The sequence below is a fragment of the Phodopus roborovskii genome, unplaced genomic scaffold (genome assembly GCF_943737965.1).
Source record: "Phodopus roborovskii unplaced genomic scaffold, PHOROB, whole genome shotgun sequence".
NCBI lineage: Eukaryota > Metazoa > Chordata > Mammalia > Rodentia > Cricetidae > Phodopus > Phodopus roborovskii.
The window spans coordinates 22809294-22830856 of NW_026126410.1; the positions used below are offsets into that span (position 1 = coordinate 22809294).

General features: G+C 40.7%; 1 protein-coding gene across 1 annotated transcript in view; it reads left to right on the plus strand.

The window, feature by feature from the left end:
- Positions 1-21563, plus strand: part of Adamts12 (ADAM metallopeptidase with thrombospondin type 1 motif 12) — a 268207-nt gene that overhangs the window by 89762 nt on the left and 156882 nt on the right. The window contains exon 3 of the mRNA XM_051182555.1: positions 4604-4739. Within this exon, the coding sequence (XP_051038512.1) occupies positions 4604-4739 (136 nt within the window). The remainder of the gene's footprint in view (positions 1-4603; positions 4740-21563) is intronic.

The window sequence follows — 21563 nt, forward strand, 5'->3', positions numbered from 1 at the left end:
GCCTGGGTTGACAGTGGATTTCAGATCAAAGCACAACAATCTAGAATGTACTCGCATCCTTGGTTTTACACCACATGGAAGTAAAGGAGATAAAAACGATCAAACATGTCATAATGGCAGAGTACAGTGTTTTCCAGACAGTGATACATGGTTTATATGTAACAGACTTACAAGATGCCTTCAGTGAAGACCATGGGGTATTATACCACATCTACAAAATCCTGGGACAGGCTCATGGGCACATAGATTTTTAAAAATATTTTTTCAGTATTTTATTTTATGTATATGTGTATTTTGTTTGCATGCATGCATGTATTTCTACCATGTGTATCCTTGGTGCCCATAGAAGGCAAAAGAGGGATTCAGATCCTCTTGAATTGGAGATATGCTTGATTGCCAGTCACCAAGTGGCTGCTGGGGATGGAACTTGGGTCCTCTGTAGGATTGGCAAGTGTTCTTAAATAGTCATCTCTTCAGCCCCACATGTGTATTTATATAAGCTTTCCACAACACTCTTTAGCATACTAAAATTAAAAAAGCCCAGAGCATCTCCTGATGTCTTGTTCTGTTTGGTGACTGAAGACCCACTTCAATAACTGAATGGGTGTTTTTGTTTTTTTAATTCATGCTGCCTTCCCCCCTTCTTTTTTGTTTTGTTTTCTTTCTCTCTCTCTCTCTCTCTCTCTCTCTCTCTCTCTCTCTCTCTCTCTCTCTCTCTCTCTCTCTTTAGATTCTCTGTGTAGCTTTGGAGCCTGTCCTGGCACTCACTCTGTAGACTAGGCTGGCCTCGAACTCACAAAGATCTGCCTGCCTCTGCCTCCTGAGTGCTGGGACTAAAGGTCTGTGCCACCAATGCCTGGCCCTTTTTACCCTCTTATGAACTCTTATGAAAGAACAATTTATGGGAAGAGATCTGAAGAATTATGACCAGACAAATGCACTTAGTTTCATGTATTACCAAGAAAGAAACAAAAACAAAAATAATTTAGAGGTAGCTAGCTCTCCCACTTTTCTATGAGCAGGTTTTTTTTCTTTTTCTTTTTTCCTAGAACCAAAAACTATCTCCAAAAATAAATAGCTGTGTCATACATATCCCAGGATGAGGAAATGAATGGCCTAGTCATACAAGAGGTACTATCAATGTGAGACATTTACTGAAGGCCAGACATAATTTAGATGAACTTCCATGCATTACCTCATTCATTCCCTAGTGTAACTGTTCTATAGAAAGCATGCTGCCTTCTTGACTTGACATGTGAGGTCAGAGACTCAGAAGGACCAAATCACTTGTACAAAGATGTATTACTTGTTCCTCCTGAAGTTGAATGGTAATCTTAGGCCTGTTTGTTCCCAAAATCTGACTTTTTTGAATGAAAAAAAAAAGGAATGCATATCTAGTGGCAAGAAGAAGAGTCTATGACTTGGTGAACCTGGAACCTCAGAAACTGATGATATCAGTCTTTATTGGAGAAACCCTAGCTTAGAAACTATGCTTGCTCATTTCTAAGACCAAGGTGTGGGCTATAAGGGCCATTAATTACATTGCCTCCTTATCTCACCAATGTCTGAATCTGAGCTGTTGTCTAAAATTGAGTGTAGACTTAAAACTAATTTATTAGGGGTTAGACATCAGGGTAATAGTGTCCTTTGGAGGCGCTATTGATTACAAAGGCGGACAGGGATCTTTTTGGCTGATGGTAATTGTCCTTTCCTCCACTTGAGTGTTTCATTTATGAAAAATGAGTGGGAACTTGCCAGTTATGGTTTGAACAGATCTTTCCATGTTTGTATTTCTATAAAATTATTTTAATCTTATTTTAAATTACCTTTAAAGGATAGTGGTGTTTGAAAGCATTCACAAGTATTTCTATGTTAGTTAAAACAGATGAGTTCATTTCCATAAGTGAATTATTAGTGTCCCAAGGCTGGTAGATAAAGAAGAGAGAGGAAGACATGACAGAGGAGATGGAAGGAAGAATTGATCTGTTTTGGGCTTCAGCCAGGGCCTCATTCTGTGGAGATCCCTCTGAGTAGTGACTTCACATGTTTTGTTTATTGTTTCCACAATCCTCTTGAAAGGTAAGAGATGGGAATAAGTTACAAGGAAGACTAGGATGTAGATACTTTGTTCATTCAGAGTGAAGACTGGAAATAGAAAGATGATTTTCTGGGGTAGGTTGCTCCAGTCATAGTGTGAGGCCAGCGCACCCATTGGGAGCAAACGGTGAGTTTTCATCCATCATGACCTGGTTTCTACTCACTAAGAAGAGACCAGTACACTGGGAGCATTGGGCCTCCTGGGCACCATAGACACATGTCTGGGTTTACGATTTGGCAGGCAAAAATTCTACCAGTGAACCGCAATGCTCCAGCTTGTGTTTATGATTTGGAAGAGACAAGTTAGTGCACAGCATAGCCTGAAAGCACGCCATTCTGTCCGCACACCACTTATGTGCCTTCATCCTCTCTCCCACCTGTTCCCTTCTCCATGACCCTGTACAGTGGGTCTCACAGCTAGGAGCCCTACCTGTACACTCACAGGTCCTTTACTCCCTTCCACTGCCAGCTTCTGTGAACTACGGAGACAGATGAGATGATCTCTCTCTCTCTCTCTCTCTCTCTCTCTCTGTGTGTGTGTGTGTGTGTGTGTGTGTGTGTGTGTGTGTGTGTACTTGCACACACTTGCAGGGATGACCCCATGGAGGAATACAAATGTAAGGAAGCTTTTAGGAAAATGTGTTTCTGTCAGGCATTCTTGTTCATATTGCTCATAGAATAGTCAGGCTCTCAGATAGAGTTCTGTTTGTTTCTTCTCCACTATTTGAACCCAAAGTTGGAGTCTGAAGAATTCTCAATTAACCTTCCTTGGTGGTTTTGTAATTGTTTCCTACAGGGACATTAGTATTAGGTTGATAACAGTGCACAAATGACCACAGGGCCCCGGCTCCCCGAGGAGCCCCAGATTCTGCTTTGTTTCTATGGCACAAATGAACCTCATTAGCAGCAGGCAGGCTTTCTTCTCTCTTGTTGGTCTCTGACTCACAGCAGAAATGGAACCAAATCACTGTAATGCATGGAGCCTGTTCCCACTCTCTTATTACAATTACTTGGTACTGTTCTCTGGGCCCTGTCAGTCATTCCTCTCACACAGGTTCTTCTCAGACAAAGCTACAGAAAAAAAAAAGTGTCATGTCTCTTAGGAGATGTCAGACTAAAGATAAATCTGAAGCTAGATGTTAATAATCTTGTAGGCCACTTCCACAAGTTTGCTATTCTTCATATTAAGAATGTTTTGAGGTTAGCATCAAATTGCAAGATTAGTTTTGGGGTCTGGACGCAGGAACTTAGAAGGACACCCAGACTGAGAAGAGCCTTTTTTGCCTCCTGTTTGCCTGGCTGGTCAGCTACTCTTGTCTGTTGATCTGATCATCATTAGGCTCAGATGTATGGAGTTAGGAGCTGGGACCTGGAAGCCTTTTTCAGTCTCCTTCCAATCCCCAGTGTTAGGTTTATAGCCCTAATTCTGTGAAGCGACTTGGTCAGAGTCTGGAAAGAGCCTAATAATGCTAGGTAAGACCCTTCCTTCTCTACAAGTCCTGTATTTTCATTTGCCCTTCACAATAGCCTGTAATTATCCATGTGTTTCAGATGAGATCTGAGAAACTGAGCAAGTCATTTACCCAAGATCATAAGTGAGGAGCCACTTCGGGTTGAGCCCAGTTTCAGTCAAGGGCCTGCTCTTATGATAACCTTGACATAAAACTCTAAACAGATCACCCAGGGGTGAATGAGTTCTTTGTTTCATTCATGATGGGATTCGAACCCTGGGTGTTTGTTTTATAGCCCAGATGACATCAAACTCATACTCTTTCTGCATATGCCTTCAGAGTATATGCTGAGTAAAACTGACATATATCACCATGCCTGGCTGGCAAGGACTTTGCTAAGCATCTCATTGGGCACTAAGAAGTTTTCCTTGGGGAACAAAAGAGTAGAAAGAATGACACTTCCAGATCAACCCCCTGCATTAAATTCCTCATGGACCAGCATGCTCAGATGTAGAACTGATCTCCATATCCATGAATGAGAACATCCTCTTTGCCTGGAACATGACAGAAGCTATCCACTGGATCAAGACACTTAACATTATGTTTGTTTCCCAGAGGGAGGGATTAGACACATCCAGGAAAGCAATTGGATGATAATATGATCATATTATCCCACACACAAAAATGTTCTGTTATCCAGGGGTTGAAGGCATAAGCATGGACTCCATGGGGACAAGCAGAAACATGGGCTGGCTCTTTCTTGTGATCCATAGATGTCCAGCAATGGTTCCAAGGAGGATGCAGGAACCTGAAAAACTGCAGGCGATATTTTGGATACATGTGGACATATTCATCAGCATCTCAAAGGCATCTATGACCAATCACTTAATACTTAAGATTAAAAAGACATTTGATCCAATTATTTGTATGCATCAGGGTCTGAGAACACTGATTTTGGGATTTCCAGAGATTACCCAGACCTCTGCAATGTTTCACTTTAATAATTTTGTTTGCAGATTGATTCAAATAAAACCTCTTATTGACTATATTTACAGACTGGATCTTTCCACTTACCACATGGAGACTTTCTCATTGAGCCTGTTAAAAAGCACCCGCTGACCAAGGAAGGGTACTACCCTCATGTCGTATACAGGAGTCCAGACACAAAGGAGACCACATGCGGATTAAAAGGTATTGTGACTTCAACATCTTCATAGATAAAGAATGTTCTGTTTTGATTTTTTTAAAGCATGACTTCTTCAGAAGGGTCTGATATATGTGACTATAATCTCTAAAGATTTACTTAGAAGATTGAGGCATGAGGGTCATGAATTCAAAGTCAGCCTGAGCTACATAGCCAGACTTACCCTGCATTAAAAAAATCCAGAATATCCTAGAAAGAAATAATATAAAGAAGTAATGCCTTTAAACACTGACAACATGATATGACATTAGTGCTAATGTAAACTGTTAACATATGTTAACATATGCTGGCAGGTCTTCAAGCCTGCATATGGAAGGGAGATTCAAATGTTTGATAATGATGTGTGAAGAATAACCAAAAATCTTATCAACACATTATTAGATGATGAATTTAGCAACACTCCTGGTTACCCTGTGTTATGTCTGATTTGGCTGAGCCATGTTCCCTGTCCCCTGCTCCAGCTCCCTTCCACCTGCCACCTCCCCCCTTTTCACCTGTCCCCTTCTCCCCCCATCCCCATGCCCCCTGCCTTTCTGTCCCCTGTCCTCCTGCCCCTCCCTTCCTCCCTTTGCCTTTCTGCCCCCCTCCTGCCCCCTTGTCACCCTCCCCACCTGTCCTAGGCATGATCTGAGCTGCTCCTTTCTTTCTCGCCATGGATAGTTAGGATCTAGAAGGAGTTAGGGGAAGGGAAAATAATCAAAATAAATTGCTTGAGAAAATTTAATAGAAAAGGATGCATTTATCCTTCCCACTTTCAAACAATAAGAAATAAAATGGTTTTCACAGATAAACTGATCCAAGTAATTTCATAGCAACCTCATATTTTCTCCAATTTCTAGGAAATAAAAACTATGCATAAAGGGCTACTCATAATCAGAATATTTCCTTAAATATTATATTGTCAATTTCTTCAGAAGGAAACTAACAATACCAGAAAAAAATAAAAAGAACAAAAGACATAGTATTATTTTTTGTCTTAAGGATCTGGAAGTCTCAATGGGGAAATGCATGATGCAGGAGTTAAAGCAGTGGTTTCTGGGCAGAGCATCTGAGGAGGGCTTCTTTGTAGTCAGAATGTGGAAGAACAAGGCTACACATGTCCACGCTTGATAGAGACATTCCTGGGAGTTCTCGCTATGGTCTCAACAGTGATTGTAAGCAATAAGAAACTTTTAAATATGCGATGTTTTATGTGCGTAAAATCAAATGACTGCTTTAATTCCTTAACCCTGGTAAGTGATTGCAAGTGGGTTCTACATTACATAATTTACCATGTAAAGCTTGTAACAAGTGTGACAAGAAAGGAAGACACCAATCATTTGACTGATTGGATTGCTGAAAGTGCCAAACCACATAATCTCGATATCAAATTTAGGGTGCTGTTTGTCACAAACCCAATCAGTGGGTAATTACCCCATTCCTATTATGTTCTGGGTAATGGAGACTGCGTTGTGTATGTAGCTTTATAGCTTTAAGCTAGCTAGACTCCAAGCATAACTAGGAGAATTACCAGGGCAATGCATGAATTTGTCTAAGGTTGTTTCATGGAAAGGGTTAAGACTGTTCTTCATCTACCCACCTGGAACACTTGAACTCCCTGTTGAGAAGTGGGCCGATTAAATATGCACAGAGGGGCTGGAGAGATGGCTCAGCATGTAAGGGTACTTGCTGCTCTTGCAGAGTGCCCAGATTCAGCTCCCAGCACTCATATGACAGCTTAAAATTGTTCAAACCTCCAGTGCCAGGGGATGCTATGCCCTCTTCTGGCCTTTACTTGTGCTATACATGAAAAACACTCATGCACATAAAAGAAAAATAAATGAATCTTTTAAATGATGAGCTGATTATAACCGACATTTAGTCACACAAGCAGAAGAAAAGGTAAGAAAAGAATGAGGTTTACAATATCGTAGTCATGATTATATCACACACAATAATACACTGATGATACTTGCTAAACTATTTCATATTGTGTTTCTAGGAAGACATTAAAACTTGGCTTGTAAGTTCTCCCTCGGCTACTTCATCATGAGAATGATCTTCTTAGGGTGAATTTCCCTAAGGACACTCTTCCTAAAAGTCTACAAAGGACACATTTTTTTCTGTGTTAGGATTGATCAGCCATGCTCTCATGGACTTTGACAGTGCCTAGTGAAGTCTCTTCCAGCAAGGCAGCAGCTGTGGCTCAGAGAAGGGAAACACTTCTCAAAAGCATTGAATTGGTTCAACACAGAGCCTAAAGACAAGTTCCAAGTCACAGTTTGATTATACCTCAGGCTTTGTGCTATTTCAATATTTCTTCAGTTTTCAATATTAATCGTTTTGTCAGCATCCCACACCCCTGTTAGAATACATACAGACTCCCTGCATCAAATGTGTTAGGTGCAAAGTAGAAAATCAGTAAATTGCTGATATGAAACTGATCCTGACATCGCTTTGTACCCAAGAAAAAGCCAAGTGTAGGTAACACTAATAGAAAGAAGAAAACAAACGAGCCTTTCTAGACATTGAGGAAGTATTAGTAGTCTGAACCATCTCTTTTCCTAAAACAATACTGTTTAAATGATGCCTGAAATAATCAAAAATATCCAATGAGCTCATGAATATTCTCAAACTATATGACATCAGGGCTTTTATAATCTTGGTAGAAGGAAATGTACTTGGTGTTGCTGAACTATACAACAATAGTGTTCTTGTTTTATCCTGCAGAGATGATGGAGTTTACTGAACAGTGGTGTCTTCGTGGATATTAAAATACACTTTATGCTTAGGTCAACTGATGCTGCAAGGCTGAATTAGTGTTATGATGACCACTGACCACTCTGACCCTGTGCAGAGCTCTCTGGCTTTCTACTGTGCTTCAACAGAAAAATGACGAGCCCCTCCCCCTAAAGTCTGACCCTTTGCTTGTTTTGGTTTCCCACAGATAAAGGCATAGGGGATTTTGCAGCCTGTCTCAGTATTTAATTGTGACAGTAGGCTGCTTTTGACTGGATCACTTTACCTATTTCCTTAATCTGTTCTGTCAAGTTTGTCTGATTTTCTGAGTTCTTGCTAGTTCTTCTGTACTTCCCATTTTCTCTAAGACCAGCTTTCCAGAATCAATGCTAAATAATGGGAAATGTGCAAGATCTACACTTTTTTTTTTTTTTTGTCAGTAAAGATGAGCTCCTTTGTGGGTTATTGGCAAGATGTGGTCACACTGGGGTTTGAGTGGCTGCTGGGTGGAGATGTCAGGGGAGCTGGAGAAATTGTAATTAGGCAGATGGAGCAGATAACAATGGCTACAGGGTTGCATGTGGCAGGTATTCATCCTGGCAGATAAGACCAGAGTCTGAGATTTCAATCATCAGGATTCCAGGCTGGAAACACCTAGCATGCAAGGATTGTTTTCAAATTCATCCAATGGTCCAACCAATGTGGGCTGGCTATCCCATTTATGCCAGATGTTTTCCCTGTGCTCTATGGATACAACTATGAATAATGTATAGCTCCTAGTATTAAGCTGAAAACTTAGATAAAGGACACACGTAAGTAGGGGTCCAGCCCTGGCCTTAACATATGGTAAGATCATGAAAGATGTGAAATATTGGGAAGTGTATGTGGCTTTCGTTGCTGTGCACTATGTTTGTGCCAGAGCAGTCAGCCATCATTCATTTATTTGTTTCTGCTGCCAAGTACTCCATTGTAAACCCTCTATACCCAATCCAGCCTTAAGTGTTTGCAAACTGCTCCCAGGATTTGCATAAGCCATACTTGTCCATGTTTCCTAGTGTAGGTTCATGGGGATTTTGCCTCACCTGAAGGTGTTCTGTGAGTTTATTCTACTACTAAGTGGGATGAAATCAAACACACAAAATATCTAGATCTAAGACTCCACCCAATGATGCATAGCATGTCATGGTTGATGTTCAAGAGCATGAGTGAGATAGTCTCTTGTTCTGCCTCTTGTCCAATTCATGGTATTCTCTTGTATGGATTTTGCCAGTTTGCTGGATAGGAAGTGATTCATGTTACACATAAGCTGCTTTGGATTTTGGCTGCATATATATAGACACACACACACACACACATACACATCTGACTGCTCATATATATATATATACATATATATATATATATATATGAATATGACTATACACACACACATATTAGAGCAGTTGTTCTTAACGTGTGGGTTGTGATCTCAAAAGATGGTCAGAAAACATATTTACATTACAATTCATAATAGTAGTAGTAATGAAAATAATCTTATGATTGGGAACACCACAACTAGGAAACTAAAGGGTCACAGCATTAGCAAGGTTGAGAATCACTCTACTAGAGCAAATCAATAGTTTTCTTCCCTGTACTAAGAATCATGACCATGGTGGCTAGATATTTGTATATTTTCATGTAGTCTCTAACCTGATGATCTACCTTTGTAGGCCTCAAACATGTCCCATTTCCCCAGAGCAGAAGTAGGCAGCAATAGACACCCCCAGCTTAGCTGCTAATGCCCTGCATCAGTCAAGATTTGATCAGAGAAACAAAGCCAGGAGGAGTGTATTTTGAGATACTTATTGCAAAGAAATGACTTGAGCAAAGTTAGGGTTGAGTCTTGCAAATGTCCAGTCTATGAACAGGTCACGAGAAAATCATGCGCTCAGGCTAAAACAATTGTCCACATGTAGAATGTCTCCCCTTTGAAAAGCTGTAGCTCTATTTATAAGGCCTTTCAACTGACTGGAGAGATCACTAGATTATTTAGGATAACCATTTTTACTTGAGAGTTAACTGATTATGGATCCTATTCATGTCTGCAAATGCCTTCATAGCAACACATGGCTTAATGCTTGATTGTAGTGCTGTGGACAGTGCTTGCCCACAGTGACATAAAAGATGTTCACAATACTATATCTTTTGTGTTTCTCTCTGAATCTTTTCTAAATTGAGTTTTTCCTGTTCTCTACTTTTGGTGTCTGGAAATTTCCCCTTGTTCTCATGCTTTATTGTTGCAAGGTGCTTAATATGGGGAGTGAAGTGGGGGGGGGATTCAAGATATCTATCCCATTTTAGTGTGAGAGATCAGAGTCTCAGGTAGTTACTTGGAAGCTTTTATTTTTTTACTTTTTGTTTTTTGTAAGTGATGTGCACAGACATTATTAAATATTTACCAACAAGTGAAATAACAATAGATCATCAGATTGTTCAGCATATTGGAGCACTAGTCTGATAATCAGAGAAAGGCTTTACCCTTGGGAGTGTCTGTGCCTTTGTTCTGACTTGTAGATGTGCTGTGAGCTGAAGACCCTAAATGACCTCCGTATTCTGTGTTGAACCTAAATGTTCCCAACGGGCAGCACAATTAGCTTACCTTGCTTGACAGCGAAATTTCTTCACACAACCTGATTGATTCTTGTCTTGGGTTTCTTGAGAGTTGACAGCTTTATTGGAAATGGACCCACGGTAGCTCATGTGCTTTACTAAGGGATAGCTCTCATTAGTGAAGGAGAGTTGCTGTGTTATATACATTTTTAAGCTTTTGGGTTATTTTTAGTTAGTAGAATGGCAGGTGCATGCATGTCCACACATGTGATCTGCTTTGTCAACTAGTAGGAGTTTTGGGAGAGTATTTTAGGTTTTTACCAATAAAAGGAGTGAGAAGACAGAAATATTTAATTCATGAGTTCATAATGATGAGATTATTAACTTTACTTCAAAATAAGCAGATTAAATTATAACCCTGGTGGTTTTGTTTGGATATTAAAGTTCATGGCCATAACTTTAGGGATTTGGAGAGTCAGTCTGTGCTATAGTTGCTCCAGACCAGGGAAATATTTATTTCTGAAACAAAAAGCTTTCTTTATTAACCAGATTCCACAGTGATAATTCTCTCTTCACATTTGCTCAGCAATCTGGTCAGTCTGTTTCCTCAATCCTTCCTTACCCCTGCTGTCAAGGTCTCTGGGCTCCATGTAGGGAACAGCTTCTATAAAGCTCTGCTGTGCTCACCCTTCCTCCATGATGCTCCCTGCTGGAGTCAGGGAGAGTGCACTGCACTGGGGGCAGGGGGCATGGTTTTTGAAAGGTTGAGGGCACAGTGGGAGGCATTCTGTATTGGGAGGAGTCTCTCCTAGTCAGTGTAATAAGGGTTGTTTTGGCTGATGGATGGTCCTTTGTAAGGCAAGCCATCCCAATTCTAGAGAAACATTTCCTGAGCCATTAACCATTAGAGCAATCTGGCACTACCCCAACTGTGAAGAGAAACAGAGTAGTGGCTCTCAGATTTCCAGTCAGCTGCACTTGACATGAACAACAACAACAAAAACATTTACCTGGTTCAGTCTCAGAATTGCCAGTGAGGAAGAGCGGGCATGGAGCAGAGCAGTCCACACCAGTGGCAGGAAGTAGTGACGAATGCAGGAAGGAGTCAGGACCAGATACAGCTCTCAAGGACATAGCCTCAATGTTCAACTACCTCCAACTAGGCCCTACTTTGTGCCTTTCCCTCTCTTCCACCAATACCATCACAGAATGAATCCATCTGGGCATCAATCCAGCTGTTGTTCAGAGCCTCTATAATTTCTGAAAACGCCATAGTAGACAGCCATGGTAGACACACCTAGAGGTATGCTTTGCCGGCGGGACTTATCCTCTGTACACTCAGCTTGACAATCAAGTTTAACTCTCACATATGAGCTGCTTTTTCTACACTGCTCAAGTCCACTCAGTCACAGGGCCATCAGTGACTGTATTTGGAAAATGCTATCATCCTAAACAAACAAAACAAAGAGCTCAGCTTCGAGTTTAAAAAAACTGTGTTCCATAAAGATGATCTAGAAGTGAATTCTGATGGCTGAGCAGTCACTCACACCCTTATGAAATGGTAATGACCTCTGAACCTAGAATATGCACAGCTGTCAGTTTCCCATGGGTCATAGAAGGGCAGATTCTCATCTACATCTAGCACTGCAGTCAACTTCTTGGCATGCTTCTAGTCCCATTCAAATGCTGTCCCTTGTGATTTCCCTTTCCCCATCCTGGATTGCCTGGGAGGACTGTTGCTGGCCCTGTATCAATTCCTTTTGCATTTTGATGAGACCTCTGGCTACCTTCTACCTCTTCTTAGATTGCTTCTCCCCTTCCTTCTTTCCTCCTTAATGTTCATTTTGCACTAAGCTGCTTTGTCTGCTTGGGGAAATCCTTCCTGCAGACCTCTTCATACTCGTATGCTTCTCAAAAGAGCCCAATCAGAGAACCCTTTTTTGATCACCAACCAATATACATTTGCCTCCATCACTTTGTAAACCCTTTACTGTTTAATATTTCTAGTTATAACTCAATTCTCTTTGCTCACACAGCTTTCTGATGTCTAGAATTTAGTTTTGTGTGGGAGGATAGCACTCTGCTTTTGTTCCCTATAATATCAGTTATGGGACAAAACCTGTCATCCTAAGTACCTGGTAAATGTTAGAGGAACAAGTAAATGGGTGGATAAATCATATTGTATTACCAATTAATCCTCTAACCTGTACTCTGAGTATGGTCTCCTGCTTAATGTTTGTGTGTTTGCTACATGTTTGCCTACCAGATGACTGATGGATCTGTGTGTGCAGTGAGATGCTGCAGGTGTATATAGAAAGAGATCATGCCCAAGCAAGAGACAAATATTCTAAGGTCACTGTGGGTCTCTGAGTCCAGGCAAATGTGGTCTCTTGGCAGAAATTGTGCTTGTCCCACAGTTTGATTAATGACAGTGTTTGAGAAAACAAGTGTTTCCACCCCCACATAGTCCCTTTCTGGGGAACAGATGGAAATCTCATAAATCACCACAAAACTGTTTCTTCAGAGGTAGGAAAGTTTGCTTGTTACATTTGAGGTAAAGTATTTAAGCAAATTATCAATATACTTTATGCTCCAGTCTTCCTCTACAAAAACAAAGGAATGAATCCTTAGGGGACTTTCTGCACCAACATGCCAAAGCTTAGAATGTTCCAGAATATTTTTACTTAGTTATTATGTCAGTGCTTGGACTTTCTTTCCTTCAAGAAATGTTAATTTGCTAAAAACAAAGAACTCTGAGTGTGCTCAGTAGAACCCTGCCCTGGTAGACTTAGAAATGATTGAGAAAAGAATGGAGAAAAAATTATAAAGATCACAATACAACGTTGTGACATGCTATGAGTGTGTACAGGAAGCTACATATAACCAGTGGAGACCCCTTCTGACACGGACCTTGTGCAAGGGAGAACATTGGTTCTAAGAAAGTCATTTTGCCCAAGATCAAATCTGCAGAATTTTTCAGCACTTGCAGAATTATGCTTTCTGTGGGCCAGAGACTATTTTGCTCTACAGCTAGAAAGTCAGCTTCCTATGTCCACCTCCTTCTGCCCCTTTGTTTTTGCAGGCCAGATTCTCAAGCACTTTCTTCCTGACCCTTTGGCTCCTTGGTTCTTCCTGGCCTCTTCCTCTCTGCTGTGATCTGTGTAACACGGAGACAAAGATCAGTTCTCACCAATAGGACGGTCTTCATTGTTTCATTGTTCTTCCATGGTTCCAGGACACATGTGTTTGGAAGGTCAAGATTGAACACATGTCTTTCAGTGTCTTAGAGCAGGGCATGGCAAGCATTTTCATACATCCCAGGCTTGACGTAGCAGGTTATTAGGTGAGCCTATCTCCTATGTCCTGTCAAGGTATGTTCCAGGTTAGGATAAGAATTTCTCTGAAGACGTCTATCTGTTGGTTGCAGAGTGGTGGCTTATTGCAGAAAGGAATGGCCCTGCCCTGTCCATGTCTTGCATTTTTATTTTGCACTGTTTTGAGTACTGTATTCTGGCTTTAAACCAGAATGCTATACTTGAAAAGACACAAATATATTTAATGCATATTAATGACATGCCTGAGACTGCTATGTAATTAAACTTAGTTAATTATTATAGTGATTCTTATTATACAATTATATGTATAGTCAGATATAGTCTTGCATATAGAGAGAGACATACATTTAGATTTTTCTCTTTTAGATAAATGAACTGGAAATTGTGAGCACTATACCTGGTGCCACTCAGCCATTCTCTGGATAAGGCCAGTGATACATAGCATGGCTTCTATTTTCTCACCGGTAATATGAAAGGGTAGGAAGGGAGATTCTCTTGTGATAAATCATGACTTTCTGTTTTTATTCTGCAGTGTCTAGAAACAAAGTCTTGATATACATTACTCAGTCTAGTGTGACATGTGTGTTCCTGTGGTGTATACACTCATGCGTGCTGTATGCATTTATGTGTCTATGTTTAAGTATGTGTGGTATATGTGTGTGCCTGTCTGTGTACTGACGTGGACGGTGTGTATGTCTTTAAAAGCACATCACACCCCACACCTGTGGCTCCAGGAGGCAGAGGTAGCTTGCTCAGCTGTGATTATTCCAGGTTTGTGGAACTTCTTTCCATCCTATTTAAATGCAACATGTTGAGAGTCTCATGTGTTCTGCCAGCTGACACAGGATTTGTTTGTTTAATCTAACAGGGCAGGGAGAGAGTCCAAATCCCTCAAAAAAAAAAAAAAAAAAAAAAAAAAAAGGCTTTCCCTGGCTGGAGAATTGTGTTAAAACTAGTGCCAATGTCAACCCACCAGCAGCCATCAGGCCTGGCCTGCAGCGGTTGAAGATTCCCTGCTGCTGAACAGGCAAGAGAAAGGAGCAGAGGCTTTATTGTCAGGGAGTTCCTTCCTTCCCACTCTCTCTCTTGTTGCCAGCTCCTCTAGAATCTTAGCTCTTGCTTTTGAGTATCTCTTTCTAATTGGATTGGTGGTAGCCCTCAGTTCCCAAAGGATTGGCTTCATGCCTCTTCAGCCAGGTGCAGACCATGGGGTTAAAAACTGACCACCTCTCTCAAGCTACAGTTCTCTTTTGTTCCCAAGTCCAGGTCATGTACAACAGGCACCAAAGTCCCTTTTAAGTTGCATACTGGCATCTCTGGGAGCAGCTCAAATGGAAAGCTACTATCAGCTTTGGAGAGAAGAGAGGCCAAAGCTTCCTCCACCTCTAGGCTCAAGAGGTTTTAATCTTTAACCTTTAGTACCAAAAAGATAAAAGAATAGTTCTGCTAAAAACAGAACAGTGTTTTTTCTTCCTCATGATTCAGGCTCTGAGAACACTGCTCAATGGTAGCAGAACATAATTTGCATCTTCCAAAGGGGCTAGGCTGTTTTCAAACCCCAAAGTAACCCCTTTCTACATAACTTTCACTAGCACCCATACTGAGTCGTTACTTCTGGGATGTTCTTCAGAACTCAAAGGAACCTAATTGTGTGAGTATACTTCATCTAGTGGTGTACCTATTTCTGAGCATCCCTGGGGGCCTACATCATTCCCTTGCCTTTATCTGCTTGCATGTGATGCTTTCTAGTTACCATCACAATTCCTATAGCGTCTTTGATTGTGCCTGTAAATGTTCATCCTAACCTGCAAGAATCTGCTTTAGCTCAATGTGAAGGTTTAGCAGTAGAACCAAACAGCTTAAAATCCTCACTAGCTTGATGGCCTTGGAAAGAGACTACCTTCCTACTCCTGCTTCTTCCTGTCATGTTTTTCTCCTCTCTAAACTGTGGATAATGAAACAACTACAGTTCCAGCAAATATAGATGAAGTGGGATGGGGTCAATGGAGGCTGCAGCCTCACAGTTCCTGGTTGTTGTTCCTAATTCGAGTGTCCTATGACCTCCAAAGATCTTCTAGTGACTACCTGAAAAACTCCTTTGTTGGTGAAAGTCATATGATGATGTTTGTTGTTTATTCATCATAGCTAGTTGAGTTCAGTTGAATAGCCTTGTACTTGCAGAAATACACGAGTTTAATTTCAGGGACCTACTGGAGACATTGCTCTGGGTTTTCTGAAATACAGATATATGGGTAAAATGACTTACAGATGTTTTTGTAGTGATCACACACACATATACATATATGTATATATGTATTATGTAGTGTGTGTGTTTGTGTGTGTGTGTGTGTGTGTGTGTTTGTGTGTATCAGAAGATTCACAATCGTAAATCTTTTTAGAAAGAGGATATTCACAATGATGTGCATGCTATCTCCAGAACCCATTCTACCTTGTAAACCAGAAACTGTGTACCTAGTAAACAACTTCCCATTTTTCCCTTCCCATGATCCCCTGGCAATCACCCTTCAATATCCCTGATTACTTCTCTAATGGCAAGAATTCCAAAACACATACGGACCTTAAGGTTTTACACATGGCATTGAAGGCTTCAGCTAGAGAAGGATGGCTCATATTTCACAGAGTGTCTTTCAAGACAATTCAGGAAAGGGAAGTTCCTCTGCTGTTCTGTCTTCTGCTCCAGCCATTTCCCCACACCAGGCACACTTTTGCACAAGACTGCAAAGTGCTAAGAGCAAGAGCTTTTTACTTCTGATCTAGCAAAGAGATTTCCTGGTTTTGTGTTGTCCCCTTGATTTCTTAGTATGTAGAGGGACACATACCAGCAGCTATTTATGGGACTGACTGCCCCATCCCTTAGAACATGATACAGGTCTTCTCTGGAGAAAAAGCATCAGGGGCATCGTGCAGAATAAAGAGATGTGAAGCTGTCCACAGCCCTTTAAGAATTCTTGGAGGCCACTGGGAGCTGGATAACTCCAGGAACGTAGACAGAGGCAGTGACAGTTAGGCTGCTGCTTTCCAGTGGGCCCTGCAAGAGACAGGTGTGAGCACTGTTCTCCACAACTAGAAGGAGACAGGGAATTGTTTGTAGTCTCTGGTGATATGGGAAGAGAATAACAACTTGGGCTCCTCACTGGGAAACCCAGTTATGGCTGAGCAAAACTGTGAGAATATCTTCCTCACATCTCTCCTTTTCTAAACATCCCACAGAGGCCACTTTTAGTTTAATTTCAAATATGTTAAGAATTGCATGCTTCAAAAACAAAGTAAATTAGTTTGGCTATCTCAATTTTTGTCATTACTATTTTTTTAAAAAGCAACAAGAATTAATTCTCTTTTGGGAGGATGGTCCGAGACAGGGTTTCTCTGTGTTGCCCTGGCTGTCCTGGAACTCACTCTGTAGACCAGGCTGGCTGGCTTTGAACTCACAGAGATCCACCTACTTCTGCCTCCCAAATGCTGGGACTAAAGGTGTGTGCTACCAGCACAAGAATTAATTCTTAAACTATGTAACATCAAACAAAGTGCTTTCTTTTTATCTCTTCACTTTTATGTTTAAATTTTAAAATAATATTTTTATGTTTTGAAAGTTTCATGAACACATATAATATGTAAAATAAGCATCTGTATTTATTTATAAATTTATGATGTATGTTGGTACAATGGTTTGTGCATATCCCCCCACTGTCACTCCATTTGACATCCCCTGGGAGCTGCCTCCAAGATGAATCCTTCTCAGCTTAATGTGCTCTCCTTTTTATAATTAATAACTGAGTTTAATCAGTGCTGCCTATGTACACACACATGGTGTGTTTTGTCAAAGGCCTTTCCTGCATTGACTGAGATGATCATGTGATTTCTGTCTGTATTCCTAAGATTTATTACATTCATGGATTTGCATGTATTGAGCCATTCCTACGACTCTGGGATAAAGCCAGTTTTCATGGTGAACTGTCTTTTTGATGTGTATTGTATTTGGTTTGCTAGTAACTTGATGAGTTGTATCTGTGTACATCAGATGTTGGTCTACTCTTTTCTTTTTCTGTTGTGTCTTCCGTCTGGCTTTGGTATTGGAGTTATGCTGGCTTTGTAGAGGACTTTGAGCTAAACTGATAACTTTTAATGTTCCCAAGTGGAAAAATCAAACAAATGGTCAGTCTCTAGCATCATCAAACTGTGTGGAACATTTGAAATTCATCGCGGATGCCCCTGGATGTCTGACATGCAGGGCATGCTTTAGAAGAGGTCCCTTTTTCTTGGCAGCATCTCTACCACTCTCATTGTGTTCCATAGCCTGTACTTGATGTGGGGTGACCTCCTGAACAGCAGGAAGCTATGGTGATTAGACTGTTAGGTAAGTATATCCTTCAGCACAACAGAAAATAGGTTTTGGGCTGGGACTAGTTGGAACCAAGACTAAAAATATCTAGAACCAGGAGCCAGTTGAATTCTGCTTGATACTTGTTTTATACTGCCTGCCCTATAGCTAAGAGTGCATTTTATACTTTTAAGTGGCTCCTGTGGTGGTTTGAATAGGAGTGACACCCAATGGCTTATATATTTGAATGCCTGGTTATTAGGGAGTGACAATACTTGGCAGAGACTAGGAAGGATGGCCTTGTTGATGGAAGTGTGTCACTGGGGTTGGGCTTTGGGTATTCAAATGCTCAAGTCAGGCCCAGTGTCTCCCTCTGCCAGCTGTCTGTCAGTCTGGATGTAGAACACTCAGATATCTCTCCTGCACCATGTCTGTCAGCGTATCACCATGTTTCTCACCATGACAATAAGGGACTAAATCTCTGAACCTGTAAGTTATCTCTAATTAAATACTTCCCTTTGTAAGCATTGCCATGGTCATGGTGTTTCTTTACAGCAATAGAACATTGACTAAGACAACTCCCTTTTAATTTATCAAGCTAGGATATGTATACTCTTATAAAATTTGCCACTCAGCCTAAAGACAGAAAAAAAAGTTTACTGTTTATTAACAACAAACTTTCTGACTCCTAGACTAAGCCATTGGTTTGTCCAGTGATGCCAGCAACCACTTGAGAGCAGATCTTCAAGACATATTCACCATTAGTATACTCAATCAAAGACTCTTGAAGTGGCTCCTAAAATTTTGTTTTAAGTAGTTCTCTTGATAATTGTATCACTTGCTGAAGTTTTAAGAGCCAATGAACTGGACACATAGTCTAATCTTTATTTCATCCATTATTTATTAATAAAAAATAGAGCTAGGGAAAAGTACTCCCCTCTCTGTGCTTGGGTTTCTTAACAGTAGAGGTTTGTGAGGATTAAAGAATTAAAATATGTAAAAACACATTAAAGTAAATCTGCAATGTATAGTAGCTATTGCTATTTCAAATTTGTTATTGTTATTAACAAGCACTTTTGGGGAGTCATAAAATGAGGATTCGATAAATGTTAAAAAGAAAGATTACATTGTAGTATAGCATTCTATAAAACAGTTAGGGTGACTCTAGTTAGTAATTTGTATATTTAAAAATAACTAGCAGAATTGATTTCAACTACCCCACACAAGTGGATATACAGATTACCCTAATTTATTCACTACACACTGTATACATGCTTTGAAATAGATCACTGTATCCTACAAATATTTAATATCACCATGTGTCAATTAAAATATTTTAAGTGAAGTTTCCAGTCAGCTAAAAATTAAGAGAAACCACTAGTAATATCGAGTCTTAGCAGGAATAGAGACATTTTGCAGCCCAGGTAGACATTAGAATTGCTGCTGTAGAAACCAGAGCTTATATCATTAGGTGGCCCTGAGGTCTTCCTTCAGCCAGACTCCAGTGTATTTCTCAAGCCTGATCGTGCTCACAAGGATGCTCTCTCACAAGGATTTCCACAGTGCATCACTGTGTTGGCTTTTGCCTGGAGTGTAAAGACCCAAGGGAGCCACAGCCATGTCCAGTGGCTGAGTTGAATCTGTGCTAGGCTGGTTGCCAGTTTTTCTTGCTAGGTATTTATCATTATTAAATCTTTGCTCTGACCCAGGCTTGCTGCATTCGCTGAATCTCTTATACAGCATGAATAGCTACCTTATGTATAGACACTATTATTATCACCAAGGCTTGTAGAAATTAACTTCATCTCCCAAACTTACACTATTAAAAACGACAAAGGGCTGAGTCCCCATAAACTCTATGTTCCAGCCTACAGAATTCTAGTATTTTCTTTTCTGTGGTGGGCCATCTTGCTTCATCACCACAGATACCTTCCTGAGTCGTTTGAGAGGGACCATGCCTAAACACATCTGAATGAAGGTCAGGATTGCCAGGATGGGGCAGGAGAGGCCTTTGTGCTTTGTATCATAGCTTTTAATATCTCCTTCTGTGTGAAGGAAAGGGGTGATAGCAGGCACGAGGCAGCTGGTCACCTTGTGACCACAATCAAGAAGCAGGGACCAGTGAACACTTGAGTTTAGCCTACTGTCTCCTTTTATATTTAGTTCAGCTTGGCAGCCCATGGAATATGGTCACTCACTTTTAGAGTTAGTATTTTCACCTCAATTAATGTAATCTAGAGACTCATAGATTTGCCCAGAGGTTTGCCCCTATGTGACCCTGGGTCCTGTCAAGTTGACAATCAAAATTAACTACTATATTTGAATATTTAAGTATAAATATTTCCTTGTAAGTGGCTCATAATCCACACACTCACGTTGGTTTTGAATTTCATTGCTCTAAGGTCCGAACCATTGCCAATATCACATTTACAGGGAACTTTGGGCTCCCTTTCCATGCACCAATATGCACCATCTCCCTGTCCTGCTCACTGGTATCCCAGACACCCATGATTCCCAGTCTTCACACCACTTCTGAGTATGATTCGCACTCGACATTCTCTCTACCTCTGTTGTGCATGAGCTGAAAGTTGTTTTTCTCTTCAACTCTTTTCCTGATTGTTATGATGTGAAAGTGTTTTCTAAAAGCATAGGCTGGAAATTTAATCCCTAAACAGCATATCTGGGAGGCAGAACCTAATCATGATAACACATGAGGCTGCTTGCTCTGTTACCTCCTGACCTGGGTGTGGTGGTGGTACAGCAGGGAAACCCTTGACAGGTTTTCCCCTTGTGCTCTAGTTTTGTAGACTCTAGAACAGTAAGAAATAAATGCATACTATTTACAAATTGCTGACTCTCATGTCCTGTTATGTCATCATGAAACAGATTAGTACCCTTTCTAGTTAAAATAAATAGAAAAATCAGATAGGTCTTGGAAAGTAAACCTTCCACACAAGTTAATTTGTAAATATAAGTGAAATTTAATGGGAGTCGTTTCTCATAACTATTGTATTAGAGAAACACAGAACCTAAGCTCAACCAATCAGATTCAAACAAATAACTTAAAATATAATTATCAACTTTCTAGCAGGGCAGATCAAATAAGACAAGTGATTTCTCTTTGTGGCTTATTTATTCACTTAATCAAATCCTGTCCCTGTGTTTCTGCAACAGAGACCCCAAATCAATCGGGTTAGGTCCTACCTGGTTCATAGTTTGCTGTATGTGTAAACAAATGCTTTGATTTGTTCACTCTCTCAGCGGTTTGCATACAAGCACAGAGAATATGAATTACTGGTGTGCCCTTTCACACAGAAGAGATTGTTAGCATCTATGCTCTGTGCTCATCTGCTTTCCTAATAGTATACACATGTATCAGTTACTACGTTTACTCATGTATGTTTGTTTGTATGCATACGTAGAGACATACCATAATTGTTACTTTATGGGTGAAATCACCATGAAGATCTGAGCTGGCATTTTTCAATCACACCTGATTCAGAAATCTTTCCAGTTCCTGTTCTGACTGGCCTTTTCCTATTGTGCACTGTCAGAGCCCTCCACAGGGAAGAACTGGCCTTTCACAGCCTGGGGTGACAACAGGTTTTATGAACCTAACAGCAGGGACACTGTCTACCACTGTGAGAAGGGAGACTTAAAGGACAGATGGACTTGACAGAGAGGTTCCGGGACATGTTGACTCTTCACACACTGTGACTAGAGAGCTGACATGAACATGATAAAGGCTACCAGTCAGAGGCTTTGTGAATATAACTGTCATAATCATGCAGACTGCCCAGGGCAGAAGTAGGGCTGACAGACAGGAAGGG